The sequence below is a fragment of the Egretta garzetta genome, unplaced genomic scaffold, assembly GCF_000687185.1.
Source record: "Egretta garzetta isolate BGI_Z169 unplaced genomic scaffold, ASM68718v1 scaffold526, whole genome shotgun sequence".
Taxonomy (NCBI): domain Eukaryota; kingdom Metazoa; phylum Chordata; class Aves; order Pelecaniformes; family Ardeidae; genus Egretta; species Egretta garzetta.
In genome coordinates, this window is record NW_009259967.1 from 243,234 (window position 1) to 262,069 (window position 18,836).

Sequence of the window (18,836 nt, forward strand, 5' to 3'; positions counted from 1 at the left end):
TCAGTTGGCTTGCTCTTTGTTTGATAACTAGGAGGACTCATTTTGTTGGCTTTGCTGTTAACGCTGCAAAACATGACACCAAGCCCGAGGTTGGTTTCCTACTGCTTATGCGTCTTCAATTTCAACTTCCTCTACACGCTATTCAATTGAATTCTGGCTATCTCCTTTCCCCTTCCACATTCACGAACAGAAGCAATATTCCCTAGAGAAATTTGGCACGATCTCACTGTTTCAGAAAAGATTTTTGTACTGCGTATCTGCTAACTGCCCTAAGATGTTTTCCTGACTCTATGCTAGCACTTTTGTGAACTTATTTCCCAGTGAAATGAATCAATGGAGCTATAACCTAACTCAGGAAATCAAGAGCAATTTAGTCATAAAAAGGCAAAACCTTCACACACATCCCAGGCAAAAGATTAGAGAAAATGACCTTGCATTACCCAGTAAGATGAACACATTTAGAGTCTACCAGACAGCAGCAGAAACAAATTTCAGAGTGGAAAGATACCATTGATAATGCCTGTCCACCAACTCTGAAACACTGCTAGGCTGAAGTCTCTGCTTTCCCCAGCTGCTGCAACTATGTATTGAATTTGAGAAGAGTTGGTTTCAGTCAGAAAACAAGCATCTTACATGTAGAAAAACATTACAAAACTCCTAAGCTTACATGTAGAATCCACCCCTGACAAATCATGAATCTAGTTTTGTTGCTCCAGTAGTATTTTTAAGACTTCTAAGTGAGCTGATTTATTTTTTACAGCAAGTTTTGAAATGTATCGCTACATGGGAGGAAGACAGGAGTCAAACTATTTTTCTGTTCAGCACTCTGAACTTTATTAACTGTATCTAATAAAGCAGATAATAAAGTCATCCTGTTCCCAAGTTTGTTTTCCTCTGTTTTATAAAGATAGAAAGGTTTTAATCATTTTTCACTCATGAGGATTTGCTACTGTCTCCACATTGCAGAAATTTTGCTTACCTGCAGCAAAGTGCAGCTGTGCAAGTTAGGGAAGGACAGTGGGAAATTTACATCAAGCAAGAAATCCCTGTTTCTCAGACAACATGACCCCTGCTGTTTCTCCCCTTCGGTCTCCATCCAGGAGCGCATGTGATGGAGCCTGTAGGATGCTTTCAGAGACAGGAAAAGAGCTAACCACCTGAAACAAAACACAGTAGACGTATTTATTCACCTCCTTGCGAAAGAAAGGCTTGAATATATATTTACAATGTAACTATTTGACACAAATGTTTTTCTCAGAATTTCAGGCTAATTTCAGTCCTAATTTAAAGGAAATAATTTTTGCTAGACATCTTCCAATTATATTACTCTTACTTTAATTTTTCTAAGGTGGTTTAACTGAATCTAAATGATTAAATCAGAATACATTTCAAAGCACTTCGTTTAAAAGGATCAAACCTGAGTTAGCCAGTACTACTTAAAATTGTACTCTGACTTCTCTGCAAATTGCTCCACATATAAATTACTCATAACAACCTGCACAATGAATGCAGAATTTATCATAAAGATCATTCAGACAGATCAAGAGAAATTTGTATTATGTTACTGAAACACAGACAAGAAACAGTGGTCCAAAAAACCCACAACAATAAAAGAATATTACACTTACAAAGCCCTAAGCAAAACACCTTTATTTTATTAATAAACACTCGCTTTTATTCTCAAATTTCTTACAGTCACTATGTAACTTCACTCAGAGTACTGTCTGTTGCAGAGTGCACTATAACTTCACCAGATCACCTCCCTTTCCAAGATAATACAGTTTATGGCGCTAAAAATCCATTATCCTAAGCCTATGCCTTGGAATTCCATTCCATATTAAAAACAAGATGTGTGGAAAGTGGAAAATATGGCTCAGAGCTGAAGAACAGCTATCATAGCGTAAGCTTATTCCACGTGTTAAAACGTACACCCAAGCACAACCGGTAAGCATTGCAATAAACTGGCCTTCAAAAGTCGTAAGCCTATGCCTTGGAATTCCATATTAAAAACCCAAGATGTGTGGAAAGTGGAAAATATGGCTCGGAGCTGAAGAACAGCTATAATAGCGTAAGCTTATTCCACTTGTGTTAAAACGTACACCCAAGCACAACTGGTAAGCATTGCAATAAACTGGCCTTCAAAAGTCTGGATTTTGTGCTTGATAATGCCAGCAACCTACAGTGTGATCCTAAGCAAACTCTTCTGTTGCCCTTTGACCGTCTCATGTATTTACGATGTCAAATCTTTTTAACAGAGGTTTTCTTTTGACAGCCGCATAACAATTGCCTTGCATAATGGTGCCCTATACCTGGAGCAACACTCTGGAAGTTGTTATAACAAATGATAATATTAGGACGCATAGAAAACACAGGTTTACAGAGAGATGCCTCTAACATCACCTGTACTTTTCCTGTAATTACTAAAGGAGAAAAAAAAAAAAAGTTGTCCTCACCTGGCTAAATGTCCCTGATTCATGAGGTTTGCCATTTCTGCTGGAGAGACATCAATAAACCGGAGGAAAGAAAAACAGCTTTCTTCATTGATGCCTATGTCACAGAAATACTGAAGTTAGGCCAACACATTTCACAGACACAGCTGAAAACAATAAATCTACTTCATCAGTTCAAGATACACATTCTCTGACATATGACAAATCTAGGTGAATAAATAGGAGATCTTGATTTAACTCTAGAAATACTGAAAATTTAATCTGAATTGCTGTTGCCTGACTCCAAATTCCAGTTCATTTTCCAGTCTGGGCCAGACCAAAAAATACAAATATGTTCTAGGCCAGAAAACCATGCAGCCAGTAAGAACATTGATTTTGCCTACTAAGAATCAATAGGCAGCGTGCATGTTTGCAAATCCAGACGTGTATCTGCCAGACAGCTGACCAGAACAAGCATACCTCAGGATGCCTGTCAAACACGCTCCCTCTCACCCAGCAGTCAGTCAAACGGATTGGAAGGAGATGTAGGAATTGGTAGGGGAATGTGAGTATGGGCATAAGGATGCAACAGATATAGCAAGAATGATGGATACACTGCTGTGAAGGGTGGGGAGCAGAAGAGAGATATTCCACTGTTAAAGAAGAAAGCCTTTCAGGCCCACCCACGTATACTGCATATCCCTAATACCATTCATAACTTTTATTTTTTAACTTCTACACAAAATTACATTCCCCAAATTATTTTCCTTTTATGATATGCCAAAAAGGGTCTCCAAGAAAAAGCCTATTATGAATACCGAAACAAACAGAAACCAGAATAATCAGCAAGACATATGGAAGTTAGAGAGTTACAGACAACGTGTAGACTCCTGTAGCTGCATCTGGTGGTTCTTACTTGAAAATGGTTTTGCGCAGCCAAAGAGGCCCATGCTAACAGATTTCAGCATAGTAATGCAGCCAGTATCTTTCTTGCTTTTTTCTCCCAAAGTTTCTCCTACCCCAGCAGCTGAGCAATCAAGCTGGTGCTTTTTAGCAAAAAAAAAAATAATTTTCAATCATCTATAATAATAAACTGTATTTGTCGATATAAGCAGCTTATGTGGGTTTTTTGCTCATTGATTAGATCCTGGGTCACTTGCATCTCATCTACTTTTTACTTGAAAGAGAAGTTGGCAGTTTAACGTACAGTACAAAATCTACTGAAATGAATCCAAGATTTCTCTGAGTTGAATCTGTGAAAAATTCACATGAGACTAAAAAGGCAGCATTAATCCTCTTGAAGTGAGTTAAAACAAGACAGAAGGAATGGAACATGAGACTGCAGTAGGATTAAGCAGTGACTAAATAACAAGTTGTCCATTAATTATTATTCCAGCTGCTTCCATCCTTTCCTCATTGAGCAAATGAAATATATGTACAAGTACAAATGCTAACAGAATTCTAACAAGTTCTAATCAACTTATCTCAGAGGACTAACTGATCTTGCCTCTCAGTCCTTCGCCCAAATAAGACATATTACAACACTGCCTGTGAGTGTGCAATCCAGCTTGCTTCCCAGGACTGCAAACCTACCTTTCCTATGGAAGAGAGACTGCTGGATGTGGTCTGGTGCAAATGGTGAAAGTAAAACCCGTAACCACCTGAAAATGAAAGCAATAAAACCAAACAAAATCACTGAGAAAGTGTTAACACATACAATGTTCAACCACATAATCTGCAGAAAATGCAGAGTAACCATTCAGTTCTTCATTGTAAGTATTTCAGCACTCTGGGTATCTGGGATTGCATGGCAGTAAGAGAAAAGCATCATCAGTCCGCACACACTACCGTTAGTTTGACACTGAGACACACCACTGTTCTGGAATTGCATTTTACACTGTAGAACAGTTAGTCTCATTTTCAAACATGGCTTTCTCATCTCTGCCCTGAGCATTTCTCATAACCGAATGCAAACAAAATTAATCGTGAATGTCAAGACACTAGTAGATGCTCACAATATACTGTGTCACAACAGACAGATACTGATAGCTTCCTTAAACATGAAAACTCACTGAAGGGAAACCAGGGTTTTCTGGGTTTGTTTTTGATTTGTTTGTTTGTTTTTTGAAGAATTCTTTTAGAGCTTAATTCTATTACACATCACCAGCAACAACTCTAAATTCCTTTTCCTGACTTTCTTATTCCATCAGGGATATTTGATGATCAGGATTCCACCGAGAAAGAGCATCAGGTATCAGATGTTTAACAGCTGAATGAACGAAAGAAAACTAGGAATGCACTGCTTGGCCAATATCATTTAAGTACATCAGGTAAGGGAGTTAATTAGCACTTACAAAGCTAAAATAAATCTAAGTAATGATACTAAATATGCTAAGCTGGAGAGGAAGTGGAGTAGGCTTGCCTGTCCCGTGAGTGGTTAAAGACCCTGATCTGTCCATGACGATAGATGAACTTTGAAACCTGGTATGGCTTTAGGGAGATGTGAAATGGAGACCAAGTTTCTTGTCGCTCAAACAGCTCTGGGTGATTGCACACCTGTAAGAAAGAGAGCATGTCAACCAGTGGGAGGAATTAATTTGTCCAATGCAGCATTTACATCCCAAATCAACTGTGACTATTGATCACTAAAACTTTAATATTGATTAGTATGTCACAGCTATTTTAGTATATCCACTCAAATTTGAATACTGCATCCTATCTTTTCCTATTCACATCACAGCTATTGCTGCTGCTTCTCAAGTGAATTATTTCCTTCAACAACCAAATCAGTTAGCAGATGCATGCACCCATTTGGCTAAAGCTCTTCTACCACAACATCATGCTACACAACTGAACTGCATGCAAATTTGCTTGCCTATGCCAGAAATTTTTTTATATGGTGTTTTCTAGAAACTATGTTTTGGTTCAGGGCTAATGAATGATTATACTTTTTTAAAATTATAATTTAAAACAGCCTTACCTTCCTGAACTGCATGACTAGATTCATGAGACTACTAGTGGTGGTCTGTGCTTGCTGAGTAGTGCCCATTGAGGACTGCAGGAGGTCATCAATAGAAATTTTGTTTTTCAGCGCTTGGTACAACAGCTTCTGTCGACTTGTCTGCTGGCAGTACATAAGAATTTCAATCTGCAAAACAGTAATGAAGATTTAGCCTTTTCTATCTCTGAAATGGAGGATGACCACATCAGTACACACAAAGCAGAGAGAAACATATCTTAAGGAAAACATAACTCTCAAAAAATACATATATAGGCAGTCACACTCATACCGGTATTTCAGGATCCAACCTGGAAAGGACTTAACTGATAGTTGTATTTTGGAAGGCTTAGGTAATGATGTAGGAGAGACAGACCTTTAAAAGTATGTGAGCACAACTAACTAAACAGACTCTTAAGAAGCTCTGAAAACATCACAACTGCAGCTGATCAGCTTAAAATCTGACCTCAATTCTACTACCTTACTGTTAGAATGCTACCATTTAGAGCCCTCTTAAACAGGTGTCAGAAGCCCATGTTGATGACAGCTGCATCACAGAACAACAGTGTCTGTGGGAAGTTCTAGTTTTTAAATTAGTAAGCACATCAGAACAAAGTAGATGTCTCTTAGCCAGAGGTCCCAAAATCTGGTGACATGTTGACCACAAGATCATCCAGTATTGCTAACATCCACATGGAATTAAGAGACTAACAAACAGAAGAGTATGATGTTCTTGCTCTTTACAAGCAAGCAAAAGGATCCTAAATCCATGCTAAATCCTTCACAACAGTAATTGGAGATGTTTATCATGTTTATCATTGTTATATCAATTTCCTTCACTTCAATTAGTGACATTTCTGTCAACTTAATCAGGTTTAAAGATTTTTTTTATTTATAACTGTAAACAAAATGTTTTCCCTGGGAGAAAAATTCATTAATTAGGGCTTCTTCAGTTACATTCACATTTAATAAGACTGCTGGGACACAGTGCCAGAAACTGAAGGTCCATAAAAGGTCTACAACCAAATTTCAGGTATGCAGACTGACAAGGGAGTTCGCTAAATCCAGATTAGAAAACAGATATAACAGTAGAGTTGAAATACTCATTCCAGATCACTACTTTTTCTCACCTTATCTGACAGCTCATTTTCCACATCCTTCTTGATTCTTCTCAACATGAAAGGCTTCAGGATCATGTGCAAGCGGGACAGCTGGTCTGAAATACAGGGAATGGGGAAGAAGGACAATTACTTCACCAAAGAAGAAAACTATATGGTGTTCTACTACAAATTAAGTCCCTTACTGCTCAGCCACTTCTCTCCACATGCGTTCTTACAACACAGAGCTTGCATTTCCCTGTTGATTTTTCTTTTTTTTTACATGAGTGCTGAGCTACACCGTTTAACTTCTAAATCTAAAGATCTGCTTTGAAGAATGAACTTCCAAAGCATTTTATGTATTCTATATTCCCCTGGGCTGAACAATATGGGCTTAAATTTATCACTCTCCATTAGCAAAGAAGAATGTTTCAGATGAGACATTGCTAATTAATGAGAAGAAATCATTACAGTTTTAAGTCTCACCTCCCAGAATTACAGCATCACAAAAACAGGGCATACTGCATTGACAGATAACTGCAGTCTTTATGATAACCTGTAAAAACAAAGTTCTGGGTATTTGAGAACTCTTAAAGCCTTTACTTTTGTGACAAGTTCCAACTGTGCTGTGTTGTACTCCAATTACAAATCAGCTATTTTACCTAGCTAGATTTTTCAACATAATTATATCCCCTAAAATTTACTGGGAAGATTTTTTTTTAAAAGCATTTTTATGCTTTTCTTCTGGAGCTCAAAAGGTGTTCAGTGCTTTGTGACACAATTTTTATGTCTAGAACTTGTAACACACTCAGGAGATCTCCGAGATTATGTGTTCTGTAGAAACTTACAAATATATAAAATGTTTATTCTCCTGTGTTTGGGGAAGTATAGGACTGGAGATAAGTAGCAAATCAACATTTTCATTAAATGTTTTTCCATTCCCTAAAACCTTGGCACAAACTATGGACAACAATCCATAAAATTCCAATCCTATTATGCACCCTGTGTCTTAGGTGACATTTCTCATACAAAAAATAAGAGATAAAGTTGATCCATTAGTAGTTGTAAAAGGCATCAGATTTTTAATAGAAAAACTGCTGCAGTTACACACTGCACTCACTCTCATCAATGGCGGATTTGTTCTCTGCGTGGCTCTCTATGTCCTTAGAAAACCACTCATTGAACTCTTCATGGGAATCAAACAGTGTTGGCATGATAAAATGCAGCAGGGCCCACAGCTAAAAGGAGAGGAGAAATCAGTAGATCAGCAAAAGTCACCCTACAATGGACAAGGTAATTGGGGATCCCAAACCCTTGCAGCTCTTCATGAGAAAAATCACTTTACTAGACCATGAGACATGTCAAAAATAAACAAAAACCCAGCCGCATACTCTTCCCACCCCCCCAGACAAATGCCAGATGTATCAACTTAACAGAACACCATTAGAAAGCAGTGAGAAACACAGCACAATGATTTCAGCCAACAGAAAGAAAAGCCACAAGAATTAGATTTCATCCTGTAATCGAGGTATTACTAACCATCAGCTATCTTCAGTTCTATTCTTATTTGAAAGTGCTGCACATTTCCAAATTTTGCCCTCCCCAGAGCTGATTCCATGTTTGTTTGTCACTGGTTTGCTACAAGCGTGATCCCACAACCACAAAAATACAAAAGGTTTCTCAACTGTTTACAAATATTTAAGTATATATTCTAATTATAAAGAGAAGTCTTGCAAGCTCCCAAATACCTCAGCCATCGTGTTCTGGATTGGGGTCCCAGTCAACAACAATCTGTTTCGACACTGGAACTGTAGTAGGATCTTCCAACGAACACTGATGAATAAAATTAAGGAAAATCATTAAAACTTTTTTTTGTAGAAGACTATGAAACATAAGGTATTTTAAGACCAATTGCTCCAGTGACCGTCCCAAATGATTTTTGGAGGTGACTTGGCAAAACTATCACAGCTACTCCCCAGTCTTTCATAAGACAATTACAGGAAGAAGTAGCCTTTTAGAAATTACAAAGAAAGAAACATGCATAATTGATTTTATTTTTCTACTTATATTTTTACTCCTTTTAAATACATATGCTTGGATACAAATAATATCTCATCACTGGAATAATTAATTTCCAAAAAGAAACAGTTATTATAAATCAGAGTATCATGTGTTTTTCAGACTTTACAACACTAAGTGTATGGGCCAAGAGGGGCACTTTCCAAAGAATGCTGAAGAGACAGACTTCAGTCAGAATGAGTCTGCATCTAAAGTAGTCTTTAACTTACTGTGTACAGTGGCAACTTGGGCAAAGGTTATGGGAAAGCAATTACAGAAGTAAAGACAGACAAATCTATTACTTGAAAACAACCAGAAAATTTTTTGGCACAGAGTCTTATGGCAAAGATTGGGCTTTATTGCAGCCAACAGTATTCACAGGGTTCTGACCTTCATTTGTGTCTGGAAGTGCTACTGAAGAAGGAATCAAAATAATGCATTTAATGGAGCCAATATAAGCAACATACACTAAAGACTACAGACTGTTCACTAGGTAGAATTCTGCAAGTAGTCAGGAAAGAAGATGAACAGCATTTCACACTGTTTTGTTTAACTGTCCTGTACTCCATCTAAGTTTCTGCTCCACAATTACTTTTTAATTCCATTTTACATATTTGGAGAAGGAAAATCTAAAATCAAAAAACTAGTGGATCAATCCAGCGTCATAGAGTTATACAGACACTTAACTAGGTTAGACACTTAAGAGTGTCTTATGTGTGTCAATTTTAACTTCTATCAATTTGTTCTATCTTCTAACTTCTATCTTGATGTTTTCTCGATATTCATAGAAAGGGAAGATTTTGTTTCCAGTTAATTTATTACCTGGAGCTACTCTTGAGTGCTTGCGCTTCATCCAGCACCATATATTGCCACTTCACTCGCTGGAAATACTTGACATCCTGTACTACTAGCTGGTAACTGGTAATCACCACATGGAAAGGAGCATCCTGAGTATACAATGTCTTCTATAACCACAAAACAAGAAAAAAATGTCCACATAAAGTAAGTAAATTGTGAAGTGTTCAGTTGTGTATACTGTAATTTCAGACTTCTGTTTCATAATCTTTTCTCATTACTAGTGCATTTTTCCCCAGCTGACTTTTTAAACTAATTAGAGCATGGTTATTCAACTGGTGGATCTGGACTTCAACCCATTAGTCCCCGAACAATTTCAGATACTTCTTAATGTGCCAGACAAGACCCAGGCATTGAACCCTACAAAATTCTGTTGTTAAATCAGAGACAATCTGACAGGCCTGCAGGGATGCTAGACTTGGGCATCCTGAGTTAGGTTACTCAAATAGAATAAACAGTCCTTGACACTGAAACTTCCTGCTTTATTTACAGAGCTCTAGTTTCTTCATCTGAACTCCATATTGCCTTGAATTGCCCTGTACTGTATTGCTCTCCAGCACAATAGAAGCCTTCTACCTCATTATCTTAATGAAAACACTACTACATGGATGAAGAAACAGAGCTCTGTATCTACACATCATTTGGGGTGTAGCAACAGTTTCTGGTTTACTCTTCACAAATAACAAAAATGGTCAAAGCACATAGTCATGCCAGTATTACCTGACTCCAGAACTTCCTGATCACCTTTCTATCATGGGGATTTCCCCAATAAGGTAGCACCTGGAACAGTACAAAAGTAGAAAGACATTGTTTTCAAATAAAGATATACCTGCTCTAGAATTTTATACTACGTATTCTACAAAATGAGAAAGACAGAACTCTTTCTCCAAAACAACAAAAAGGGAAATTATGTCTGTTAACACAGAGAAAAAGCAGAAAGCACTTAAAATTCTTAGAAACAGAGCATTCCAGGCAAAGGTATCAACCAATTTATGCCTAGTACAAAAGACTAGGTCAAGCTATGGAGAAAATTTCAAAATACGCAGCAGCATGTTACACCTTCTAGTCAGGTTTTTCTAAAAATTAAAAATGATACTTTGCTTATGGGGGAAAGAGGTCTGCCCTCAACTGCTACAGTTAACCCTACAGGATTAGTGGGCTCATTTTCCTGCTTAATATTCCTGGTTGTCCTGTTGGCTTTGTATTTCAGAACCATCCCTATAAATTGGAGATAAAACATCTGGCCTGGCCCTATTTAATATAAGATTTAAAAAGCAGGCGCTACTGCCAGAGGAATCTGTTAATCCATTTACAGCTCAGAATTTCATGTGTCCTATTACTCAGAATAGATCTTTGCAGTGCACTGAAACCAGTTGCTGGTTAATAATATTGTACTGCCATCTTCTGTCTGATGAAAGGCCTACACTCAACTGAGACAAAGTGAGGAACAATGATGGTTTCTGAGGTTGCAAAAGCTCTTAAAACTTCTCCATCCTTCAACTCACAAGCTCCAAATTTCAAAGTGCCTTTAGCTGAATATTCTTCCAACTGTACTGAAATAAAGGTGTGAGTAAAAAACCATCAGACTAACCAAAAAAGTGATTTGCCTTTTAGATTACATATTCTGCCATGGACCTGAAGAAATTAATTCACTGTGATTTACAACAAGCATAATTGACTATACATTTCTGTATGATTAGAAGCAGGAACAAAACTGGTTGAAAAAGATTGATCAAAGTTGTAAAAATGTAACAATCATAAATTTAGAAAACGTCTTTTTAAAAAATGTTCTGTTCCGTGGATGAAGTATTATTATGCAATAAACCCCAAGAACAGCTAGATAATGACTGAAACAGTTTTGGGGTTTTTTTTAAATCAAAAACCGTAAAATTATCTTTTCATAAGCATCCTGACTACATTTTGGAAATGTTTTCTGTATTTCCTTCATGAGAAGCAGAAAGCACAAATAATAAGCTTGCCTATTCTATACAATGAACTGATTAAAGGAGCGTAAGTAGGTAGAACGGCTGAGTGCTCTAATGTTTTCTACTCCAGGGTTTTTAATCAGGGCCCCTATTGTTATGGGCCATGCAAATACATAAATGGATTATTTTTTAGGTTTTTAAAAGTAACTCCTCACTAACTTAAGCATTTCTATTTCTTCATCAGTTTCTTTCAAGTCTCAGTCATCCCAATTTACCCCCAAATATAAGTCACTCAAATCATCCAGTACTGAAGTATGTTCTAGAACAACTTGTCCTCATATAGACTCCTCAGACTATACACCACCATAACCAACATACGGTCTCATCAGCAATGTGGCAGAGCAAGCTATTTGGTAAAAGGCAAGTCCTTTAACACTGCCCTACCCCAGACCAACAAATCAAATATTACTTATAGTAATACTTCCAGGTCTTTTCCTCCACCTGAATAAGTAGCCAAGAGATTCAAACAACTAGCCTGGATGTTACTGGTATACCGGTTACTTATAACTAGGTGTCTTTTACTATTCTTGTATGTTCTCTGTAAAAAAAAAAAAAATCAGATCTTTAAAAAAAACTCAAGAACTCTTCATATCAATGGTTACTACATTAACAACTCAAATATTTAAACTCTAATCTATTCTTTGCAGATGTAACTGCAAGCTTCAGACACTTTTGTCTATCTTTAAATCTAAAATTTCATCACTGTTTCAGCAGTAAACTTTCTTTTCAAGTCTTCCTTTGCAACACTCCAATGTTTTCCACTGGGGAATATGCAAGCAGCTTGTTTTCCGTAACTGATCATTTCTTGCTTTCTACCTTACTATGTTTTCACATTCACAATATACCTGATGAACTGCATTTATTTTCTTACGATCTTTTTCTTCTTATCTATTGGTGCCTCACTTCTCTCCTTTTTCATGATTACCAGTTGTATGCCTATCGTTCTTCTATTTTTCTGTAATAACAACTGCATTCTTTCTCCCTCTAATCTGTTTAGAGTTCAGTTTTGTTCACATACAACCTTTATCTTCCCCAAATTGATAGGAATGACTGAAAACACTGTTCTAACCCTAATGACAGTACATAAGACTGAAATATTATTCTTGGATCTGCTGCCAGGCCCACACATTAGAACTCCACTCCCTGCCCCACTTCAATTCTTCCCTGAGAAGGTGCCTTCAAGCTGTTGCAAAAGGAAAATTGTATGATTCAAGTAAGAACATTTATAAACACAAGATAATTGAGTGCTCCAGAAAAAAACAGGATGACAGAAAAAAATATCAGAATCGGGCCCATTACAGAGTTTCAAATTCCACAGTAATTAGGCATCCAGATGTGGCAAAGAACTCAGGAGAACAAAACAGTTTGATTTTGAGAAAACAGAAATAGCTGTCTTGCACATGCTTATTACCTTAAATTTAGGTACAAATCTGGCAAACTCCTGGTGCCAGTTGTTAAGAGTAGAGGCAGGTGAGATTATTAAAAAAGGTCCCCAGATGTTCTCTCTCTGGAATGTACACATCAAAAAAAAAAGATATAAAAATGAATTGGGGGGAAGGGACAGAGACAGTTTGATACAGCTTTACAACTACTAAATTACAGTGGCTACATAAGAGAGGGAACTACATGCAACATTACAAAACTTCCCAGCACAGCAGGGTGATACAGAATCAAACAGAGCAGATCTAATGTTTAACTAGGACTTGATTTCATAACAGCAAACTGGAACAACCACCACTGTTTCAATCTGGCTTGCTCCCCGTTTCTGAAAGTTGCCACCTTCACATTACTAACAGTCCCTGACATTTTGGTAGGAAAAGAACTTCAGGTGGCACTGGCAAGCTTTGCTTCATCACATCAATGTTAGAATGCCCTCTGGTGAATTACAAAGTTGGGCCACCATGTACTGGTAGTTATAAGCTGGCCTGCAGAAGGGAGAGCCAGAAAAAGTAAAAGCCCTGTGTAGGCTTCCAAAAATCTCAAGCTGCAGTGCAGCAGGGAGACAAGCCTATCTGTTGTTCCTTCCATACAGATGAGCTCAAGAGCCTCTGGCTCTGCACATTCTTCCACTATTGTGGCTGACAGCACCAGTGAATGGGTATCAAAAGGAACATAACAAATGTGTGTAGTTATCATTTGGTCACTACTGAAGCTAATTCTGCTCTCAGTATCACTTGGTTGATATCTCCTATTTAAGGCAAGTGACTGGATGCCAATCAAGACTTTTTTTTTTTTTTAAACAAAGATGTCAATTTCTACATAAAGCAGCAAGTTCCTATTGCTTTTTCTGTTTTGTCTGTCTGCCTGGCACAGAAGAAGAACTGTGCTTCCTGCAAAAACCCACAAATATGGAAATGCATGCTGACTGCCATGGAACTCAGAATTTGGACTTCATTTCTACAAGTCTCTCTGATTTGTAAAAGTCAGTGAACCATAAAGTCTACAACTTGTTCTCTTATCAGGCTTTCACATTAAGCGCAACCGAAAAGACTACTCTGTGACTAAATGAAAATTCCATTTTTATTTACACACACACAGAGGTATCTACATACACACACCCCCTTTCAAAACATGAGGGGAAATGCCATAGCTAAAATGCTTTTTAAGACATTTAAGCTTTATAATCTAGAATTCATTTCAAGCGTGAAAAGCATGCATCTTCTATCAAGCACACTGACCAGGAATAAGCTGTTATCCACCTACCTCAGCCAGATGGGCAAGGAGAGCAATACTTTGTACTGTTTTACCCAGACCCATTTCATCTGCCAGGATTCCATTGATGCCCTGCAAAAGATCCATAAATGCAAACCTTTCACCTTACTACTTTTTAATCCATACAGCACTAGCAGAATGGTTGCCACTGAATCTAGGGGAAGCAGTCCCAGTGTAACAACTCTGAAACACCTTATTGTCTCTTATGTCTTCTACTAAGAGATACTTTATCTCATCTCCACTTTCATACATTTCTCGGGCTGATTTTTTTTCCTCAGCCTGTCTTCACTTTGCAATCACATTGCCAACTGCGTATGCACACAAGGACGAGGCTGCCTGCAGTTTACGAGCTGATCAAAACCTGAAACAGTATGCAGCTCCAAGCAGCAAAAGTTTCCTCAGTATATAATCTAAGTGATAAACAGTTGTATAAAGATCCACATAAAGAATCTTGAACTTAATGCCCCGTTCAAAGCTGTTATTTCCTAAATAATCAAGAATACTGATAGGTGGCTTACATAATACTTACCTTTCTTCTGAAGACATTACAGATTTAGTATACCCAGTCCATTTTTAAAACCATTACATTTTTTGGACCAAGTTTACTTTAATGACTTAAATAATCCCACAAGTTTTAAAAATTTGCAAGATGTACAAAGATACCTGCTCATATAGGTTGGCCAGCCAATTCATGCCTTTGAGTTGGTAACCTTTCAGTTTTCCATTGAAAATAGTAGGCTGTGGAATATCTTCTCCTGCCCGGATAGATGGGTTTGCTAAACTGTAACTCTCTCCAAAGCCAGTACCAGACTTGTTAGCAGCCCGTAAAGCAGCTGCCCGACTCTCCTTTGCATCTTCATCAAATGATCTGGTCTAAACAGGAAGAGGAAAGTATGCATAAGATGATGAACATATTAATTTATCAAGAAACTGCATAGTAAAAGGCTTTACACTTCACATTAAGGCATAGGATGTCTGCCAGAAACTGACAGAAAACAAGCCTGTTCCCATAGCCCAAATAATTTATATTCTGGGTTTCTACCTGCTTGGCACGGAAAGCGGCAATAGAATTAAATTCAAATCTGGCACCCAGGATTAAACAAACCTACTTCACTTGGCTGCTATGGAAGAACCTTGTTCTGTGGCCTTTACCAACTACTCTACTTTCTCTTCTACTTCATGAATCCAAAAAATACATACCCGGGCCTGATGAATCTGGTAAGCATCCTCAGCATTCTTCAGAGCTTGGGCCTTGTAATAGTTACTATCTGAAAACAACATCTTCACGTTAGAGCTCTGCAGCAGTAACCACCCAAATTAACACGCAGGTAAATTCCAGTAATTATAGCAGTGCTTCTTACAAAGAAAGATTTTGTGCTTGAAATACTAAGTTTGCATGAAAATGTGCAGAGTACAGTAAATTTCAAAACAGCACACAGAAAGGACTTTAGATTAATCGCTTACCATAATCTTCTTGGGTAATGTTGACCACCACTCCTCCACCAATATCAATCTGCCTTTGGGTAGAGCTGTCTTCCAGTTTGCGTAGGATTTCTTCCTGTATTCCATCATGTCCAATATCTCGTTTACGACTCATAAAATGGGCATATAATTCAGTTTGTGTGATCAGGAAGTTCAGTTTTCGCTGCTGCCTCTTAGCCTGAGAGAAGAGCATTTACAAAAAACAGATGAAGGGAAAAAAAAAAAACAAAAAAAAAACAGGACAAAGGTTTAATGTTTAAAATATAATTAAAAGAAAAAATGTTAATCTAGTAACTAATCAACAAACTAGTCTATCTAGATTATATTATACACATCACTGTGGTATCAAAACACTAGAATACTAGTTGTACATAAGAACACTGACCACCACAATATACACCTATATTAAAATATAAAATTATTGTAAATGAAAAGTTCTTTTAAATTCAGTAATCATGGCAGACACCACAGTCCTATAAAAGAAAGTTTAAAAGTTTTGTTTACACTGAAAAATTAAAAGACTGACAAAAATAAACAGGTCTACAGTATAAAATACCGGTCGACAGTAAAAGAACTGGACAGTTAAAAAACCTCTCATGACAACCTAACTCCAACATTCTGCTATTTACTAGTAAAAGAATTATGGTAGAATATGTGAAATACATCACTAGGTAATACAGTTGAGATATTATCACAGTTTGGGATTCAGCAAGACATTGTAGAATCTCTGCTCATTCTTACGTTCTGGTTAAAAAATGCTATAGTTAGAAGTTGTCTATTAATCCAAGTCAGCTGAAGCCTTCACAGAATGCTCACGAACTTGCAAGAATGAGAGGAACACAATAAAAAAAAAGCATAATTTGAGCATTCTAAAGACTCAACCTTAGGTCATCACCACACATGTAAAGTAACAACCATAAATCCACTGGAGAGCTTTGACAAGAAAGCTTTTTCTTAAATTCAACCCCTATTACACTGTAAGGGAGTCCATGAAGCTGTCACTTGGCCAAGAAGAAAGCAATCACAGAAAAATTATGTGCCACCTATATGACATATGATATCAGTTTACGGGGGGAGGTGTGACAAGAGCAGGGGGGAGAAGAGGTAAAAAATTGAAAATTCAATGTGAATGAAAAGGAAGGTGGACCCAAAATGACGTACAAACCATCACAAAAGCTTGGTCCTTACTAACACTGAGTATGCATGTCTGTGAGACATGATGCTTGTTTAATCCTTTTCTCCATTTTATTCACTTGTAAAGAATTTATGCAGTTTGAAAACTTTTTTTTTTTAATCAGCTCTAGCTAACACTAGAAGAATTATGTAAAGAATTTTAAGATAGCAGTAGAAATATGTGGAATACCGCTGAAACAGAACAAATAACTGAATTTCATGACCTGGATTTAGAAATCCCAATTGTCTGGTCAATTCTGTGTCTCCTCAACAGATTAATTAGCAGCAATCTGTGCTTTTGCTGTACCTCTCTCATCTCCTCATCCAGCTTGCGTTGCTCCAGAGCCTCTTTCTCAGCTCGTTTGCGATGTTCTTTTTCCACCTTTTCATACTTTTTCCAATAGAGAAGCATCTCTTTGGTAAGACGACGTGCTCGTGGCAGAGTTTCCTTACAGTTTTTCTGGGCCTGAATAGCAGCTCGACGTACCTCCCTCATGCACTGATGGGCAAGCTAGAGAAACAACATTTTGGAAACAGTGGTAAAATAGGCAGATTTTAAAGAAAGCCAGCAATAAGCAACATCAAGTTTAATTACAACCAATCCTTCAGAAGAGAGAAACTGTGATACTTTACTCAGCAGTAATGCTTCTGAAATGGCATGAGAGAACATGAACTTCCAAAAACCTCCTGAGATAGTGAAGACGACAAAACCTGAAGACAGTTTCAGCGTGGCATGGTGCTTAAAGGATTGATCTGGTGGGTAGGTCCTTGAAAGGGGCTCAGGAGACCTGAGGAAGGAGGCCTGCCTGCAACTCTGACTCATCTATTCCAGACACTTTTCTGTGGTACCCACATTTTCTCCCTGTTTTAATAAGGCTGCTACAACAGCAGTATTGCTGGAATACAATCCCATTCACATGTTAATAGACTGAAAAGTGGGGGAGTATCCTGCAATTTTCCTACCATCTCATGAAGAAGCATAATACAAAGTCATTTTTCATTCTAGTATAAATAAATTAATGCCACTGTCATAACGGTCAAAATTGCTGGGTTTGATGTTTATAACAGCTGGTTTTTTTCCCTCCACTAAAATTTGCACATCAACAATTCTAACACACAGATCTCAAATGATCAAACAAAACAAAAGCAAAGAAAAAAAAAGTGGAATTTCAAAACCTTCAAGTCCCCCACATCACTCACTGACTAAAATGCAGTTTGTGATACCTACAAATACAATAATCGCAAGCTATTTGTCCAGACATCACAAAGAAATCAACTCTCTGCTAGCTAAGGAGGGCCATAGGAGAGAACCTACCTGCCAGCAAAGTTTCTTAAATATATACATGCAGATCCTGTTTTCTGTATCCCCTACACAGAAAGTGGTCCCTTTTCTTGATAATGTACACACAGAACAGAAAATTTCCTACATCATCTTGGTCTCTGACATTTCTCAGCCATAAACTTGATTACCTTTTCATTAGCCATATAAATGAATCAGATACTTGAGCGTAACACTTGAAAAATGCTCAGAAAGCCATTATTAAGTCTTCCTAAAGTAAAACCTTCTAGGTAGAAACACTTCTCAGAGAAGACTCTGATGAGGAGATAAATTCCTTTTGCAATCACTTAAACAGAAAATTGTTTTACTTTTAATTTCAGCTCCTGTATATATTTCTGTAAATTAACACATTTAATATTCCAAGAGCCCCTTTGATTTAAACAAGAATGCTTAAAGCAGCAAATTCTAATTAGTGGAAAGATGGGCAGTTCAAAAGCCAAAGTGTACTGAAGTCATTAATTTATTGTCTCAAAGATCAGTAAATTAAAAATGTACAAACCAAATCTTATGAAAGCCAAAAAGATCTCATGAAAGAAATTCATGTTGCTCGTTTCATCTGTTGCTATGAAACACGCCAGAACGACATATCTAAAAAATGAAAAGCCTTATACTAAATGACAATTTACTTCTATGCAGCACTTTCTCCTATACTGCCCTGCTAGTACAGTCAGTATTATAAGAAACAGAAGAAACATAAACAGGTTACAG

General features: G+C 37.4%; 1 protein-coding gene across 1 annotated transcript in view; it reads right to left on the bottom strand.

The window, feature by feature from the left end:
- The window catches only part of INO80 (INO80 complex ATPase subunit), a 61,946-nt gene that overhangs the window by 30,330 nt on the left and 12,780 nt on the right, over positions 1–18,836 (bottom strand). The window contains 16 exon segments of the mRNA XM_009640217.2: positions 980–1,157; positions 2,454–2,547; positions 4,023–4,090; positions 4,852–4,985; positions 5,410–5,577; positions 6,558–6,643; positions 7,645–7,762; positions 8,273–8,357; positions 9,405–9,547; positions 10,158–10,217; positions 12,834–12,929; positions 14,126–14,206; positions 14,798–15,007; positions 15,335–15,402; positions 15,599–15,794; positions 17,097–17,300. Of these exon segments, the coding sequence (XP_009638512.2) occupies positions 980–1,157; positions 2,454–2,547; positions 4,023–4,090; positions 4,852–4,985; positions 5,410–5,577; positions 6,558–6,643; positions 7,645–7,762; positions 8,273–8,357; positions 9,405–9,547; positions 10,158–10,217; positions 12,834–12,929; positions 14,126–14,206; positions 14,798–15,007; positions 15,335–15,402; positions 15,599–15,794; positions 17,097–17,300 (1,989 nt within the window).